The following is an 18,976-nucleotide window of genomic DNA, read 5'->3' as shown; positions in this document are numbered from 1 at the left end:
CACTGAGTGACACCTTGGTGCAGGTGTCTTCTTCCGAGTGAAGAACACAGTTATGGGTAGTTGTTGGCGCTCTTTTTTCTTCTGGGTGAGAAGATTCTTATAAACACACACGCAGAACACAATGCGCGTGCTCTCCCTTCGCGGTGATGCCGACCGGTGCCGTGACCAGCCTGCTTGATGAGGACACAGAACACAGTGCCTTGTAAAAAAAAAAAAAACATGCAAAACTGGACTAAAAAAATCTGCGAAACTATGAGGCTGCGAAAGGTTAACCCCGCTATAGAGAGGAACCACTGTACTGAAAAAAGGCTAATCTAGTGATTCCCAAACTGTGGGTAGTAGCCCCTGGTGGGCTGTGAGAGGTGGTTAAAAATAAATAAAGAAATTTCAGTTTTGTAATAAAGTTTTAAAATTGCCCAAAATATTTGTGACTATTTAAAACAATCATCAGCGGTAATAATACATAACCATGGGATTTAAATGGTAAATGGACTGCATTTATATAGCGATTCTCCATCTGCATCAGACGCTCAAAGCGCTTTACAATTATGCCTCACATTCGCCCAAACACTGATACAATAATGTCAGGCGGCTGCCATGCAAGGTGCTCATTGCACACCAGGAGCAACTCGGGGAATATGGACCTTGCCCAAGGGCCCATAGTGATTTTCCGGTCAGGCTGGGATTTTAACCGAGGATCTCTGGTCTCAAGCCCAACGCTTAACCACAAGACCGCCACCTCCCCAATTTACAGTGAGGAAAATACGTATTTGAACACCCTGCGATTTTGCAAGTTCTCCCACTTAGAAATCATGGAGGGGTCTGAAATTTTCATCTTAGGTGCATGTCCACTGTGAGAGACATAATTAAAAAAAAAAATCAGGAAATCACAATGAATGATTTTTTAATAATTTATTTGTATGTTACTGCTGCAAATAAGTATTTCGACACCTGTGAAAATCAATGTTAATATTTGGTACAGTAGCCTTTGTTTGCAATTACAGAGGTCAAATGTTTCCTGTAGTTTTTCACCAGGTTTGCACACACTGCAGCAGGGATTTTGGTCCACTCCTCCATACAGATCTTCTCTAGATCTTTCAGGTTTGGAGTTTCAGCTCCCTCCAAAGATTTTCTATTGAGTTTAGGTCTGGAGACTGGCCAGGCCACTCCAGGACCTTGAAATGCTTCTTACGGAGCCCCTCCTTAGTTGCCCTGGCTGTGTGCTTCAGGTCATTGTCATATTGGAGGACCCAGCCACGACCCATCTTCAATGCTCTAACTGAAGGAAGGAGGTTGTTCCCCAAAATCTCACAATACATGGCCCCGGTCATCCTCTCCTTAATAAAGTGCAATCGTTCTGTCCCATGTGCAGAAAAACACCCCCAAAGCATGATGGTTCCACCCCCATGCTTCACAGGAGGAATGGTGTTTTTGGGATGGTACTCAGCATTCTTCTTCCTCCAAACACGGCGGGTGGAATTAAGACCAAAAAGTTCTATTTTGGTCTCATCTGTCCACATAACTTTCTCCAATGACTCCTCTGGATCATCCAAATGGTCATGGGCAAACTTAAGACGAGCCTGGACGTGTGCTGATTTAAGCAGGGGAACCTTCCGTGCCATGCATGATTTTAACCCATGACGTCTTAGTGTATTACCCACAGTAACCTTGGAAACAGTGGTGCCAGCTCTCTTCAGGTCATTGACCAGCTCCTCCGTGTAGTACTGGGCTGATTCCTCACCTTTCTTAGGATCATTGATACGCCATGAGATGGGATCTTGCATGGAGCCCCAGTTCGAGGGAGATTGACAGTCATGTTTAGCTTCTTCCATTTTCTAATAATTGCTCCAACAGTTGAACTTTTTCACCAAGCTGCTTGGCAATTGCCCTGTAGCCCTTTCCATCCTTGTGGAGGTCTACAATTTTATCTCTGGTGTCTTTGGACAGCTCTTTGGTCTTAGCCATGTTAGTAGTTGGAGTCTTACTGATTGTGTGGGGTGGTCTTTATGCAGCTAAAGACATCAAAGACGTCAAATAGACATCAAAAGACATCAAATAGGTGCTTCTAATTGGAATAATAAGTGGAGTGGAGGTGGACTTTTAGAGGCGGACTAACGGGTCTTTGAGGGCCAGAATTTTTGTGGATTGGCAGTTGTTGAAATACTTATTCGCAGCAGTAACATGCAAATAAATTATTAAAAAATCATACATTATGATTTCCGGATTTTTTTTGATTATGTCTCTCACAGTGGACATGCACCTAAGATGAAAATTTCAGACCCCTCCATGATTTCTAAGTGGGAGAACTTGCAAAATCACAGGGTGTTCAAATACTTATTTTCCTCACCGTAAATTATGTTTTATTCTACATTTATCTGACCTGGTTTAAATGTGTCATTCAAAATTGTGATTAAGGGTTGAGGAGATCTGCAGAAGATTTTCAGATTTCAAACTCGGCTACAGTGGTCTTCTGAGGTTTGACAACAGCTGCTATGAAATGACCTGTGGTGAGCACAGTTCAGCTCAGCAGCCACAAGCTAATTAGCAAAGCTAACTTTTTCTTTAGCAGATTAGTTATGCAGCTAACTTTGAAAAACCATCCTTTATGTTAACTTTAAATCAGCTGAAATTTTTTAAGTAAAGTGTAATGGTAAAAATGTTTGTAAACCACAGGAATCATATACATTTATTCTTGTTGGAGCTTATGCACTCACCAGCCATTTCGTGACATACGTCTTGCTAGTACCAGGTTGGACCCCATTTTGCCTTCAGAACTGCCTTAATTCTTCAGTCTTCATGGCATAGATAGATTCAACTCAGAGATGTTGGTCCATATTAGCATGACAGCATCACGCAGTCGCCCATTCAACCAGTCTGGTCATTCTACTCTGACCTCTGACATCAACAAGGCATTTTTGTCAACGCAACGTCCGCTCACTAGATATCTTCTCTTTTTTGGACCAGTTTCTGTAAACCCGAGAGATGGTTGTGCGTGAAAATCCCAGTACATCAGCAGTTTCTAAAGTACTCAGACCAGCCCAACCATGCCAGGTTCAAAGTCACTTAAATCACTTTCGTCACTATTCTCATGCTCGGTTTGAACTTCAGGAAGTCATCTTCACCATGTTTAGATGCCTAAATGCGTTGAGCTGCTGCCATGTGATTGGCTGATTAGCTATTTGTGTTAATAAGCAATCAAACAGATGTAAGGTGAGTGTACACTAATCCAATAACTAAAATTGACACATTGTGAAGGCCCCAACAATCACCTGGTGAATGAGGAGAAGCCAAGCCAAAGCTAGTTTAATGTAATAAAAACTAGCAGTTACTGGTTAACTGCAGCTTCAGCTAAATGTTTTAGTGGTGTGTTGTTTTAATGTTAACTTTTCAGTTAGCGGGTTAGCAGTTACCAAAGGTAGCATTTAGGTGCCCGCCACTGCACTTACAGTGCATACACATTGTATTGACAGCGCTTCACTTTTCCCTCATTTTGTTGTTTGAGTACTTTTTTCCTCAAACCTCTACTCACCACACCCCATAATGACAATACAAAAAAGGCTTTTTGAATTTTTTGTAAATTTATTAAAAATTAAAAAAATTAAGAAATTACATGTACATAAGTATTTGCAATACTTTTGATGCACCTTTGGTAGCAATTACAGTCTCAAGTCTTCTTGAACATGATGCCACAAGCTTGGTGCACCTATCTTTGGGCAGTTTTGTCCGTTCCTCTTTGCAGCATCTTTCAAGCTCCATCAGGTTGGATGGGGAGGGTCGGTGCACAGCCATTTTCAGATCTCTCCAGAGATGTTCAGTCGGATTCAGGTCTGGGCTCTGGCTGGGCCACTCAAGGACATTCACAGAGTTGTCCTGAAGATACTCCTTTGATATCTTGGCTGTGTGCTTAGGGTCATTGCTCTGCTGAAAGATGAACCATCACCCCAGTCTGAGGTCAAGAGCGCTCTGGAGCAGGTTTTCATCCAGGATGTCTCTGTACATTGCTGAATTCATTTTTCCCTCAATCCTGACTGATCTCCCAGTTCCTGCTGCTGAAAAACATCCCCATAGCATGATGCTGCCACCACCATGCTTCACTGTAGGGATGGTATTGGCGAGGAAATGAGTGGTGCCTGGTTTTCTCCAAATATAACGTCTGGACTTTATGCCATAGAGTTCAATCTTTGTCTCATCAGACCAGAGAATTTTGTTTTTCATGGTCTGAGAGTCCTACAGGTACATTTTGGGAAACTCCAGGTGGGCTGCCATTTACCGTTTACTAAGGAGTGGCTTCTGTCTGACCACTCTACCTTACAGGGCTGTTTGGTAGATTGCAGAGATGGTTGTCCTTCTGGAATATTCTCCTCTCTCCATAGAGGAATGCTTGAGCTCTGCCAGAGTGGCCATCAGGTTCTTGGTCACATCCTTGACTAAGATCCTTCTCCCCCAATCGCTTAGTTCAGACAGATGGCCAGCTCTAGGAAGAGTCCTGGTGGATCTGAACTAATGGAGGCCACTGTCTCATTGGGACCTTCACAGCAGCAGAAATGGTTCTTTACCTTGCCTAGATTTGTGCGAGGGAGTCCTGTCTTGGAGGTCTACAGACAATTCCTTTGACTTCATGCTTGGTTTGTGCTCTAACATTCATGGTCAACTGTCCCAACAGAAGACTGCCCCTCCCTGATCCTGGTTCTGCTGGAGGTTTCTTCCTGTTAAAAGGGAGTTTTTCCTTCCCACTGTCGCCAAGTGCTTGCTCATAGGGGGTCGTTTTGACCGTTGGGGTTTTTCTGTAATTATTGTATGGCTTTTGCCTTACAATATAAAGTGCCTTGGGGCAACTGTTTGTTGTGATTTGACGCTATATAAATAAAATTGAATTGATTTGATTTGAACTGTGGGACCTTATATGTAGACAAGTGTGTGTCTTTCCAAATCATGTCCAATCAACTGAATTTATCCCAGGTGGACTCCAATTAAGCTGTAGAAACATCTCAAGGTTGCTCACTGAAAACAAGATGCACCTGAGTTCAGTTTAGGGCGTCATGGCAAAGGCTGTGAATACAAATGTACATATTCTTTTTTTTTTTTTTTTAATAAATTTGGAAAAATCTAAAAAAATCACATTGTCATTATGGGTTATTGTGTGTAGATTTTTTAAAAGCATTTCATCTATTTTTGAATAAGACTATAACATAAAAAACTGGAAAAAAGTACAGTGCTTTCTGGATGCACTGTATGTTATTCCTGGAAGCTGGTACATGGCAGGGTTTAAAATTTGTTTTTTAGCCATGAAAATTCCTGACAGTCATTTTGTCTTACTAATTTTGAAAATGGTTTTGCCATCATGAACAGGTGTGGTGGCTGCTGCCATCAAGAAGGCGTCACCTGCAGAACACAACCACCACATATGTAAATAAAACAGTGAGTGTTTGCAATGAAGTGGTTATCTCTTTGACTTATCATTCAAACCATTTCTAAAGATTTGATTTTAAACTGTATGCTTCTCTACAATCCTTGTGTGATTGTGTGCATTTCAGCTCTTAAGTGTGATTCCATTCAAGTTTGTTCCAGAGCCTGTGCTTATAAAAGTGGCAAATCACACAGAATGTCAGTGCACGGAGCCTGCCATCATACGACGCAACGCTCATGCTCACAGGAACAGTGGGTGAGTCCAAAAACGATGTCAATGTCACATCTCAATTCAGTTTAATATGTTTGCGTTGCACTGATGAGGTGATGGGTGGACGCTGGCCCTGCACCCCAGGCCAGTGGATTTATCTCACAACGCCCTGCCTGTGGCACCAGCGAGGGCATGGTCGCCTCAATAATGCACTTTGTTTTCGGTCCTATTCTGCTTTTTCTGTTTCCTGTTTCTTCAGCTTGTTAAAACTTTGTAAAAACCCTATAACTGTTAGAATGGCCTACGCAGTGGGTCACCCCTGAGTTTGCCTGGTCTGCTTGAGGTTTCTTCCTACATATCATCAGAGGGAGTTTTTTCTTACCACTGTCACCTGTGTGCTTGCTCTAGGGAGGTTGGTAAGGTTAGACCTTACTTGTGTGAAGCGTCTTGAGGCAGCTTTTGTTGTGATTTGGCGCTATATAAATTAAATAAATTGAAATTAAATTGAAATAAATTGTATCAATGTATTTTTCTGATACCTTTTGATTGTGTTTGATTGAACACCAGCTGCTCTCCGATGGGCCAGCTGTCAGAGGCTGAGGACACGAGGAGACTTTGTGCCACTGGGCTGATCTGGGACTGCTCCACAGATGAATGCATCCCGTATCCATCTAGTAAACCAGGTGTGTCTCTGCACTGATTTGAAAAGGCTTAATGAATGTACAGTTGTGAACACATGAATATCTCTTTACACATCACAAAAGATTCCAGAAATTGATGGAATTACTGGTTTAAAAAACTCAGTGAGTAACTGTCATAATCCAGGGTTGATTGGTAAACCTTTGGCTCTATTTTGGGGTCTGTTTGTTGAACTCGTGCTTTTGTGTGTTTCGGGGCAGGTTATATAAGTATACCTTATCACATGTCTGTTCATGTGTCACGCCCTGTATCATGCCCCGATGTATCCATATCAGCCCTCGTCCTTCAGACTGGGGACTGATACTGCATGATGCAGGGTGTAACACGTAAACAGACATGTAATAAGAAACTTATCACATATCACAACAAAAATAAAGAACAAGAACCATATTATTGTCAACACCATGTAATAACAACTCATTCACATATTACAATAAAAATGAAGAACAAGAACCATAATATATTGTCATCTCCGTTTAATAACAACTCATTCACATATTACAACAAAAATAAAGAATACCACATAATTATCATCATCTCCGTTTAATAACAACTCATTCACATATTACAACAAAAATGAAGAACAAGAACCATATAATTATTGTCATCGCCATTTAATAACAACTCACTCACATATTACAACAAAAATAAAGAACAAGAACCACATAATTATCGTCATCTCCGTTTAATAACAACTCATTCACATATTACAACAAAAATAAAGAACAAGAACCACATAATTATCGTCATCTCTGTTTAATAACAACTCATTCACATATTACAACAAAAATAAAGAACAAGAACCACATAATTATCGTCATCTCTGTTTAATAACAACTCATTCACATATTACAACAAAAATAAAGAACAATAACCATATAATTATTGTCATCTCCGTTTCACACATTACAACAAAAATAAAGAACAAGAACCATATAATTATTGTCATCTCTGTTTCACATATTACAACAAAAATGAAGAACAAGAACCATATAATTATTATCTCCGTTTCACATATTACAACAAAAATGAAGAACAAGAACCATATAATTATTGTCATCTCCGTTTCACATATTACAATAAAAATAAGAACAAGAACCACATAATTCGGTATCTCAGTTTAATAACAACTCATTAACATATTACAACAAAAATCAAGAACAAGAACCATATAATTATCGTCATGTGCATTTAATAACAACTCATTCACATATTACAACAAAAATGAAGACAAGAACCATATAATTATTGTCATCTCCGTTTCACATATTACAACTCTTCATATAGCAGCCCTCACTTCTTCCTTGCTAATCTCTTTTACTTCCTGATTTACTCTCACCACATCATCCAGCTTTTTCTCCGCTCATTTTCTTTATTCATCGACTTTTCAAAATATTCCCTCCACCTTCTCAGCACACACTCCTCACTTGTCAGCACATTACCATGTGCATCTTTTACCACCCTAACCTGCTGCACATCCTTTCCAGCTCTGTCCCTTTGTCTGGCCAATCGGTACAAGTCCTTTTCTCCTTCCTTACTATTTAACTTCTTGTACAGCTCGCAATATGCCTTTTCCTTTGCTTTTGCCACTTCTCTTCTCGCCTTACGCCGCATCTCCTTGTACTCCTGTCTACTTTCTTCGTCTCTCCGACTATCCCAAAACGTTTTCGCCAACCTCTTTCTCCTTATGCTTTCCTGGACCTCTTCATTCCACCACCAAGTCTCCTTGTCTTCCTTCCACTGTCCAGATGTCATACCCAGTACTGCCCTAGCTGTCTCCCTCACCACATCTGCAGTACTTTTCCAGTTGTCCAAAATTGCTTCCCCTCCAACTAGTGCTTCTCTCACCTGCTCGCTAAATTTCACACAACAGTCTTCCTCCTTCAGCTTCCACCATCTGATCCTTTGTTAAGCTCTCACTCTCTTCTTCTTCTTTACCTCTAAAGTCATCCTACAAACAACATCCTATGCTGTCTAGTGACACTCTCTCCTGCTACCACCTTACAGTCTGTGATTTCTTTTAGCTTGCATCTCCTATAAAGAATGTAGTCCACCTGTGTGCACCTTCCTCCACTCTTATATGTTACCCTGTGCTCCTCCCTTTTCTTAAAGTAGGTATTCACCACAGCCATTTCCATCCTTTTTGCAAAATCAACTACCATCTGTCCTTCCCCATTCCTATCCTTGATACCATATCTACCCATTACTTCCTCATCACCTCTGTTCCCTTCACCAACATGCCCATTGAAGTCTGCTCCTATCACCACTCTTTCATGCTTGGGCACACTCTCCACCACCTCATCTAACACACTCCAGAAATCTTCTTTCTCCTTCATCTCACAACCTACCTGTGGGGCATATGCACTGATGATTCATCATCACCCCTTCAATTTCCAACTTCACACTCATCATCCTGTCAGACACTCGCTTAACCTCCAACACACTTTTAACATACTCTTCCTTTAAAATGACCCCAACACCATTTCTCTTCCTGTCCTCACCATGGTACAACAATTTGTACCCACTGCCAATGCTCCTGCTCTTACTTCCCTTCCACTTGGTCTCTTGCACACACAATATGTCTACCTTTCTCCTCTCCATCATATCAGCCAGCTCTCTCCCTTTACCAGTCATACTACCAACATTCAAAGTCCCCACTGTCATTTCCACCCTTCTAGTTTTCTTCTTCTCCCGCTGTTCGTGGCAATGTTTTCCTCCTCTTCTTCATCGTCTTTGCCCAGCAGTAGCCCAATTTCCACCGGCACCCTGTTGGGCAATAGCACCGGTGGCGGACATTGTTAACCCGGGCCGCGACCGATCCGGTATGGGAATTCGATTCTGAGTCTGCATAGTTGGCTTGGGACCGGCACTCAGAATGTACTGGCTGCACACCCCATGTGGCTGAGTTTATATATATATATATAATATATATATATATATATATATATAATATATAATATATATATATGTCATACCTGGAAGCTGGATGGATTCATACTCACTAGGCGAAAACAGCATCTGGCAGAAATTGGCGGTATATCACAGATCGCGGTTCTAATTAACCGCAAAATGTGGGCAATTAAGGAAATTTGTGAAAGAGACACGATGTGCGTCCATAACTACAGAGAATATGGGAAGATAGAGTGCAGAGATAAATGGACGCATTTATGTAGCTCTTTTCCATCTGCATCAGACGCTCAAAGCACTTTACACATCAATGCCTCACATTCACCCCAATTGAACCCAGGATCCTCTGGTCCAAAGCCCAGCGCTTAACCACTAGACCATCACCTCACCTCCACTAGACCATCACCTCCCCTGATGATGTGTGAGATGAGCAGATCCAGAGAACACTGTGGACAAAAAATGGGACCTCCACGATTAGTATATAGACTTTATTTGCAATGAACGCTCATTTATTCTAAGGTGTGGAACACAAATTAAAATGGCATATAGTAAGAATAAACCTTTCTAATCTGCAAAGAAGTGAGAGTGGGTGTCTTCTTCTGTAATGGTCATGAAATAGACGGGATCTGTGGATCCTCCCCCCTTTCCCCTCCCTCCCCCAGCCTCCCATCCTGGACACCAACATGGACTCCCAAATTTCCTGTATATTTGTATTGTCAGCTGTGTTGGTAGCATGGCCCAAGCAAAGGGTCACCCCTTTGAGTCTGGTCTGCTTGAGGTTTCTTCCTTAATATCATCAGAGGGAGTTTTTCCTTACCTCTGTCTCCTGTGTGCTTGCTCCAGGGGTTGGTAAGGTTTGACCTTACTTGTGTGAAGCGCCTTGAGGCAACTTTGTTGTGATTTGGCGCTATATAAATTAAATAAATTCAACTGACATTGAACTTTGATTTTTTTCTATTTCAATTTATTTTCCTTTATATAGCGCCAAATCAGTTGCCTCAAGGCGCTTCACACAGGTAAGGTCTAACCTTACCAACCCCCAGAGCAAGAGTGGTAAGGAAAACTCCCTCTGAGGAAGAAACCTCAAGCAGACCAGACAAACTTCAAGCAGACCAGACTTTGATGCACCAGATCAATCCAAAAAGCAACTTTGTTTTGTTTATAAGATCTCCCATACACTGAAAAAAGAATGTTTGAACCAACTTTAAAAAGTGTTACAATTTGTAAAAACCTGAATGAATTAAGTTGTTTGAACTTAAGTTTGTAAGTTAGCTGATTTAACTTTCAAACATAAGTTCAAACAACTTAATTCAGTGTAGGCTTGATTGCCACCTGCTGCATGGTGTGTGGATGCTGGATTAATGACGGATGAGGGGCACGTGTGGCTGTCGGTGAGACATACCATTTCCACACAGTCAGAAATGTATGAAATCAGATATGTAAACTTGATTGTTTCACAGTAATTAGATTCTAAATCTCAAATCGTGGTTATAACTCCACACAACACAGTGGAAAGGAATTATATGAATTTAGCTGCAAAATAGAGAGTGGAATGAGGCACTTAATGGGATCTGTGAGAAAGAACATTTCTGTACAAAAAATGTAATAAATTGGGGATTATTTTCTATGTAACAGTGGTTATATTATAAAACTATCATAATATGTTCACTAATCAACACAAATCTGCAAGACTGATTTTGTATCATTGCATGAACGAATGCCTCTCAAATTTTTTGATTTTTGTTATGTACAGCTTGAAATGAGTCTGAATCTCCATTTCTAAAGCCTAGGCCACCGCTGCTTCTTTGATCCTTTTCCCCACATTATCACTCACATTCACACGTTTAGCTCAGCGGATGAAGTTGCGAATATACCACGTGTTGATATTTCTGGCTTGTCTTGTGCAAACATAAAGACAAAATGTACATCTGCGCCATCATTTTGGAAGCACCAGGCTCATTTTATTCCTTCCTTGTTTTAACCTTTAACGTTTTCTTTATCATGCTGTTTTGTTGAACTTATCAACTCTATCTCGTTTCACCTCTCCTTCACTTTACATCTTTTTCAGTTCCCACCATCCCTTCCTCAGAGCCTTTCTGGTTTTCATTACAGGGTTATTCCCTGGTAGAAGTTGCGGAGAGGAAACCTCCATGTTTTGTATTGTTCTCTGATTTAAGAGGGAACAGTCAGCCAGCCAATGTGGCCCACCCTCCTTTTATGCAACACAATTCATCTGAGGCCTTAAATCTTTTTGTTTGATCAGAACAAATAAACACTGACCACACAAAAGTCAGCGTACGTGACTGTCCTGTCTGCCAACACCACAATTATGGTTTGGCAGTCAAACATAGAAAATAATTTTGCTGACATGGTGGTGGAGCAGGAGTGGTTCTTGCTTGTATGATGACCTGGGTGAACCCCCCCCCTCCACACACACACACACACACACACACACACACACACACACACACACACACATGCATTTGTTACATTCGCCAAGGACGTAATAAAATCACTGGCATCTATTTACTTATATCAGTCTGTCTGTCTGACTTTTAGCAAGATTGCATCAAAACTACTGAACAGATTATGATGAAATTTGCACCACAGATAGATATTAGACCAAGGAAGACTTAAATTTTGGAGGCAATCCGGATCCAGATTCTGAATCAAGTTTCACTTTATATAAGCTTTGAAGGATTACGTCAAAACCACTTCACAGATTCTGACCAAATTTGCAGTGTGTCAGTTTTGCTTGTTGGATTTGTCTTCAACACTAACAAAAGTGTATGATAGGATTCACATTTTTCATCAAAATTAATGAAACTAAATTTAGTGTAAGCTAATTACGTCTGCCAACGATGTCATAAAATCATCAGCGTTTATTTATTTGTCTGTCAGTCTGTCAGCAGGATTATGAGGTCTGCTAGAAAATTATCGGACCTTTTTATTTTTTGCAAAAACTATATGGATTTGAATCATGTGCACTTGCATCAGCCAAGCTTGAACCTTCGTGCACATGTGTGAGTTTTTCCACGCCTGTCGGTTGCGTCATTCGCCTGTGGGCAGGCTTTGAGTGAGCACTGGTCCACCCCTCTCGTCGGATTTTCATTGTCAGGAAAATGTCTGAATGGCTGGAGCAGCGCTGCATCAAATTTTTCAAGAAACTGTGTGAGACAGCCAGGTGGAAACCATCCGGAAAAAAATGCATACTTTTGTTCTCTGAAATGGCAGAGAACAAAAGCAAGTCCGTGTTGGAAGTCTCACGGGACATGTTGTGACATGCCCAGCTCTCCACAATTTCTCGGATACTCACTCGACTAAAAAGCCACCAAAAGCCGTCTGACTCTTCTGAATGGTGGAAGACCTAACGTCATTGCGGCTTCGTCCCGACGCACGAATGCCTCCGCACATCTTTCATTACAAAATCTCCTGTAACAGTGGAATCTGACGAAAAATGGCTGATGTCCACCTTTTCTGCCATTTCTCTGGTAGTCACACGATGTCACGGATCAACACAGCCTTCACGTTGGAAATTATCTGGTCATTCCAGCCAGTCGATGGCCGCTCGAGGCGCGGCGCGCCCTCAGCCGCTGTGGGCCGTCTTTAATCCGGTTGTAATGCTCCTTAATCTGTGTGACGCCCATAGGGTTTTCACCGAAAGCCATCTGAATTTTCCGAATGGTTTCCACCTGGCTGTCTCACACAGTTTCTTGAAAAAATTTGATGCAGCGCTGCTCCAGCCATTCAGACATTTTCCTGACAATGAAAATCCGACGAGGGGGGTGGACCACTGCTCACTCAAAGCCTGCCCACAGGTGAATGACGCAACCAACAGGTGTGAAAAAACTCACGCATGCACACGAAGGTTCAAGCTTGGCTGATGCAGCGCACATTATTCAAATCCATATAGTTTTTTGCAAAAAATAAAAAGGGTCCGATACTTTTTCTAACAGACCTCGTACGTCAAGACTACTGTACGGATTTTGACTAAAACTTTCACCACAATATGATATTAGTCCATGACAAGACTCCATTAAATTTTGAAGGTGAGCCGGATCCAGAATCTGGAGCAAGATTTCACTTTGTATCGGCTTTGAAGGATTATGTCAAACTACTTCACTGATTCTCACCAAACTTGCACCACAGATAGATATTAGGGCATGGAAGACTCCACTGGATTTTGGAGGTGATCCAGAACTAGATTGACGGATGTCAGAAATCTGTGATTGCTCTTTTTGTAGTTACTATCTCCCCACCCCCCCACCCCCTAAATAAACAGACTGTAACGTTATCCATTGTTTGATATCTAATGATTGCGTAGAAGTTTGCTGTTTCGTTGAACTGAAAACTGCCGTCCTGTGTTATAAGCAATGGATATGCAGGGCAAAGAAAAATAGCTGGAGGCTAAAAAACATAAAACGTACTAATTAATATGGGCCCCTCTCCATACATCCACATTATCATACTCATAAAGTGATGATGTACAGTAGCTGCATTATATGCTGTTAAAATTTTACAGTTGTCAGCTTTACACTGTGTATTCTGCAGTGTTACTGTTCAGTTATTGAACAGTGGGGCTACTATAACACACCACAGCTTATTATTAAAATAATGACTTATTACTAAATTATCTCAATAACACTTATTTTACTGTATTTTTTACTAAATTATTCTGGCAATGACAATTTTCTCACCATCAGTTTATTTCTGCCAGATTTAGGCTTCAAATGTCAATACTTTTTCTTGAATTCCTTGTAGGGTGGGAAACTCTCTGAGAACAACCAACAAATTTGATAGGAAGGCCCTGTGGCAAATACTGAGTTTGTTTTTTCATGGCAGAGCTGAGTCAGGCATGATGGTGTATGTAGTACTGTCAGAGTGTGTACTGTGCCACACCGTTGCCACATTCACTGCAGTGCAGACCGACCTTGGGTCCTGGCCCGCAAACGCACCCAGGCAGATCACTTGTCCTCACTGCACATCCTGAAGCAGCCATCTATCTGTCACAGTTGGGTGATATGTGGGTGTCCCCTTGCCCTTTCTCAAGCTGCTGGGGTCATGAAAACTGAGGCAGGTGTGTGCTAGATCGTGCCACTGTTAGGCAGATGTATAAATTGGACCAAAAATGCAGACACAGATGCTGAGCTTTTAGTAAAAATAATGAAAGTAAATTATTTTTCAAAAAAAGTGCAAAGTTCAGGGTGGTCCAGTGTTGGTTCCAAGTGAGGTACATGTCAGTGAACTGGAGAAGAGTGGATGAATAAGCTGGTCTTTTATACCTCATTGGAGTAGATGACTGATTGCAGTCGCGAGTGGCAAGCAGGTCAGCCACGCCCAGCCTAACATTTCATAACACAGACATGCAGGGGGAGTGGAAGCACAGCATATGATATAAACACAAAAAGGTTAAATCGTAACAGTACCACCCCTCTAATGGTCACTTCCAGGGCACCCACCAGGGTTATCAGGATGCCAGCGATAAGGGTCAGGGTCCGGAATAAAAGAACGGGGCACCCAGGAGTGCTCCTCTTGTCCATAACCTTCCTAATCCAACAGGAACTGTAGGCCACGCCCTCGGCAGTGCACATCCACCATGCAGCTGACAGAGAAGTCTGGTGGTTGTCAACAAGTTGGGAAGGGGAGAGGGGGGATCAGAAGGAGTGCAAATGTCACTGGTAGCTACTGGTTTAAATGGAGAGGTTTAAGAGATAGAGAGGTTTAACAGCTGAGGGGCTGACTATGCTCGCAAAGGGGAAGAGACCAATGTAACGTGGAGAGAGCTTACGGGATTCAGTGAAGAAGAGTTTGGTCATGGTAGAAAACCTAAGTGACTGTTTGATATGGAGGAGGTTTCCTCTCCAGAAAACTGGTGGGACAGCACATCAGGCTTCATATTCCTCGAACCTGGGCTAGAGTGAAGTTAACCCTCCGTATACAATGGAGCCGTGCACATTTTATTAAATGATACGCCGTTTTTTTAATGACATTACATAGAAACTTACTTTTTTTTTGCTGAAAAGTACACTCCTTGAACTTCGTTTCAGCCGCCCACCATGCTCGTAGTCCTAATAGAAGCTGTGTGATGATGTGCGCAATGCGAGTGTCCAATCAGAATTGGTTCATCGTCACATGGTTTTCCAATATCCAATCGTAGGGCAGAGCCATCTCACATGGTAGGCCAAAGATTGTTAGGAGCAGCGATGTGTCACTCATTGGCATGTGGATGCTGTTTGAACAGCCCTCTGGCTGCTGGCTCCATGTATAAAAGCACAGAATTGCGTATATGAATGGAAGTGATCAGCGTAAGAGGGCCTTATAGAACCTCATGTGGTTGACAAAAGCGTGTCAGTAGGAGGGATGATTCACTACTTGGCCAGTGAATATTGTTGAATAAGCCTCTCTCGCTCTCGGTCGTAAAGTGCCGTTTATGCATATGAATGAAAGGGGGGAGGGTGTTAACAGGGCCTCAAACTGTGAAGATAGGTTATTTACAGTGTAAGAACACATTCCAAGAGGGAGTTAACTCCATGGAAGTAAAAAGTTTGTGTTGTAAGCCTTTGGGTAATAGCAGACAGAAATTGCTTTGAGATGTGGCATAAAGACAAATAAAATGCAGAAACCATTTTGTATATATTGTTCAAAATGTGCATTTGTGTTTATTGTTAGAATCTTTATTTTGTACATTTTTTGTACAAGATCGCAAACTACATTTATAAAGTGTCAAAATAGTTGTTTATTATAGTTTGCTGTGTGTTTTGAATAAATGTGTGAAAATTATTTTACCGCTTTATTTTTTTCCTTTCTTATTTCTGATTGTAATCCTTTATTACACTTATAAAACAACACTATAGCATATATATTCTGAAAGTACAGGTTGTCCTGAAAAAAAGAGACATACCACTTAATTGTGGGATGCAGGGTGAGCTTTTAACAGCAATAATAAAACATTTATACCAGACGAGTGAACTGTCCAAAAAATGCCATCGGACCCCAGATTGTTAAATCAGCTAAGAAACATTGCCCACCTGGCTTGTCATTGGTTCAGTTATTTAGCGGATTGAATAGTTTGACAGTTAGCAGTTCACTGTTTCCTACATCATAATTCTGTTCAGATGCTGATAGACAACCTGGAAAAACAAGACCATGGACGTAGCCGATTGTCAGTACCTGAGCACTAATAATGGGCTGTCGTTATTGTCAGGTAATGGCGCAGTGGGAGCGGAAAGTGCGGGCTGCGTCCAGCCTGGATGAGCTGCTGAAGCTGGCAGACTTTCCTGACTGGAAGCTGTGGAAGTGTCGTCTGAGGCTGGCAGCAGCCAGAGGCCCCAACTGATGCCCAGTTCTCCCCCTTCCTCAGCAGGCTCGCACCGTTCACACACTCTACGCTGCTGAGTCTTACAGTCTGGAGATTCTCAAAGGTTGGAACAAACGTAGACGTGATGTGTGTTATGCAGTCCTGCCAAGGGGTGCAATAAAATCATCCAGTCCATCCATCCATTTTCTTCCGCTTTATATCCGGAGTCGTGTCGCGGGGGCAGCAGCTCAAGCAAAGCCGCCCAGACCTCCCGATCCACACACACCTCCCCCAGCTCCTCCGGGGGAACCCAAGGAGTTCCCTAGCCAGCCAAGAGATGTAGTCCCCTCCATCGTGTCCTGGGTCTTCATCGGGGCCTCCTCCCAGTGGGACGTGCCCAGAACACCTCTCCAGCGAGGCGTAAAGGGGGCAATTCGGAAAGAGATGCCCGAGCCACCTCAACTGACTCCTTTCGATGTGGAGGAGCAGCAGCTTGACTCCGAGCTTCTCCCGAGTGACCGAGCTCCTCACCCTATCTCTAAGGGAGCACCCAGCCACCCTGCGGAGCAAACTCATCTCAGCCACTTGTACTCGCGATCTCGTTCTTTCAGTCATGAGCCAAATCTCATGACCATAGGTGAGAATCGGAACGTAGATCGATCGGTAAATTGAGAGCTTTGCTCCCTACTCAGCTCTCTCTTCACCACGACGGTCCGATACAGCGACCGCATCACTGCAGATGCTGCACCGATCTGTCTATCGATCTCACACTCCATCCGTCCCTCACTCGTGAACAAGACCCCGAGATACTTAAACTCCTCCACTTGAGGCAAGGACAGTCCACCAACCTGAAGAGGGCAAAGCACCTTTTTCCGGTCGAGAACCATGGCCTCGGATTTGGAGGTGCTGATTTTCATCCCGGACGCTTCACAGTCAGCTGCAAACCGCCCCAGTGCACGCTGAAGGTCCTGATTTGACGAAGCCAACAGAACCACATCGTCCACAAACAGCAGAGACAAGATTCTGTGGTTCCCAAACCAGACCCCCTCTACACCCTGCCTGCACCTAGAAATTCTGTCCATAAAAATAATGAACAGAACCGGTGACAAAGGGCAGCCCTGGCGGAGGCCAACGTGCACTGGAAACAGGTTTGACTTACTACCGGCAATGCGAACCAAGCTCCTGCTGCGGTCGTACAGGGACCGGATAGCCCTTAGCAAAGGACCCCGGACCCCGTACTCCTGGAGCACTCCCCACAGCGTGCCCCGAGGGACACGGTCGAACGCCTTCTCCAGATCCACAAAACACATGTGGACTGGTTGGGCAAACTCCCATGAACCCTCGAGCACCCGATGGAGCGTGTAGAGCTGGTCCAGTGTGCCGCGACCAGGACGAAAACCACACTGCTCCTCCTGAATCCGAGGTTCAACCATCGGTCGAATTCTCCTCTCCAGTACTCTGGAATAGACCTTACCGGGGAGGCTGAGGAGTGTGATCCCCCTATAGTTGGAACACACCCTCTGGTCCCCCTTCTTAAACAGAGGGACCACCACCGCGGTCTGCCAATCCAGAGGCACTGTCCCCGATTGCCATGCGATGTTGCAGAGGCGTGTCAGCCAAGACAGCCCCACAACATCCAGAGACTTAAGGTACTCAGGACGGATTTCATTCACCCCAGGAGCCTTGCCACCGAGGAGCTTTCTAACCACCTCGGTGACTTCGGCCTGGGTAATGGATGAGTCCGCCTCTGCATCCCCAGCTTCCTCTTCGGAAGACGTGACGATGGGATTGAGGAGGTCCTCGAAGTACTCCTTCCACTGCCCGACAACATCCCCAGTCAGGGTCAACAGCTCCCCACCCACACCGTAAACAGTGCTGGTGGAGAGCTGCTTCCGCCTCCTGAGGCGTCGGACGGTTTGCCAGAATCTCTTCGAGGCCGACCAATAGTCCTCCTCCATAGCCTCCCCGAACTTCTCCCAGACCCGAGTTTTTGCCTCTGCGACCGCACGGGCTGCGGCACGCTTGGCCTGCCGGTACCTGTCAGCTGCCTCTGGGGTCCCACCTACCAACAAAGATAAGTAGGACTCCTTCTTCAGCTTGACGGCATCCCTTACTTCCGGTGTCCACCACCGGGTTCGGGGATTGCCGCCGCGACAGGCACCAGAGACCTTGCGACCACAGCTACGAGCAGCCGCATCGACAATGGAGGTGGAGAACATGGTCCACTCAGACTCCATGTCTCCAACCTCCCCCGGGATCTTGGAGAAGCTCTCCCAGAGGTGGGAGTTGAAGACCTCGCTGACAGATGGATCTGCCAGTCGTTCCCAGCAGACCCTCACGATACGTTTGGGCCTGCCAGGTCTTACCGGCTTCCTCCCCTCCCAGCGGATCCAACTCACCACCAGGTGGTGATCAGTCGACAGCTCTGCCCCTCTCTTCACTCGAGTGTCTGAGAC

At 43.6% G+C, this 18,976-nt stretch overlaps 2 protein-coding genes across 2 annotated transcripts in view; both read left to right on the top strand.

Annotated features, from left to right (window-relative positions):
• LOC117504296 (vascular endothelial growth factor D-like) overlaps positions 1-6,317 on the top strand; it is a 31,966-nt gene extending 25,649 nt beyond the window's left edge. Inside the window, 4 exon segments of the mRNA XM_034163737.1 lie at positions 5,350-5,384; positions 5,387-5,418; positions 5,535-5,662; positions 6,185-6,317. Of these exon segments, the coding sequence (XP_034019628.1) occupies positions 5,350-5,384; positions 5,387-5,418; positions 5,535-5,662; positions 6,185-6,317 (328 nt within the window).
• A 10,113-nt stretch (positions 6,318-16,430) lies between these two features.
• The window catches only part of vegfd (vascular endothelial growth factor D), a 37,347-nt gene continuing 34,801 nt past the window's right edge, over positions 16,431-18,976 (top strand). Inside the window, 3 exon segments of the mRNA XM_034162294.1 lie at positions 16,431-16,530; positions 16,533-16,600; positions 16,602-16,644. Coding sequence (XP_034018185.1) covers positions 16,431-16,530; positions 16,533-16,600; positions 16,602-16,644 — 211 coding nt within the window.

The sequence above is a fragment of the Thalassophryne amazonica genome, chromosome 2 (genome assembly GCF_902500255.1).
Source record: "Thalassophryne amazonica chromosome 2, fThaAma1.1, whole genome shotgun sequence".
Lineage (NCBI taxonomy): Eukaryota > Metazoa > Chordata > Actinopteri > Batrachoidiformes > Batrachoididae > Thalassophryne > Thalassophryne amazonica.
Note: the sequence above shows the minus strand (reverse complement) of the source record. Positions and strands in the feature narration are given on the sequence as shown.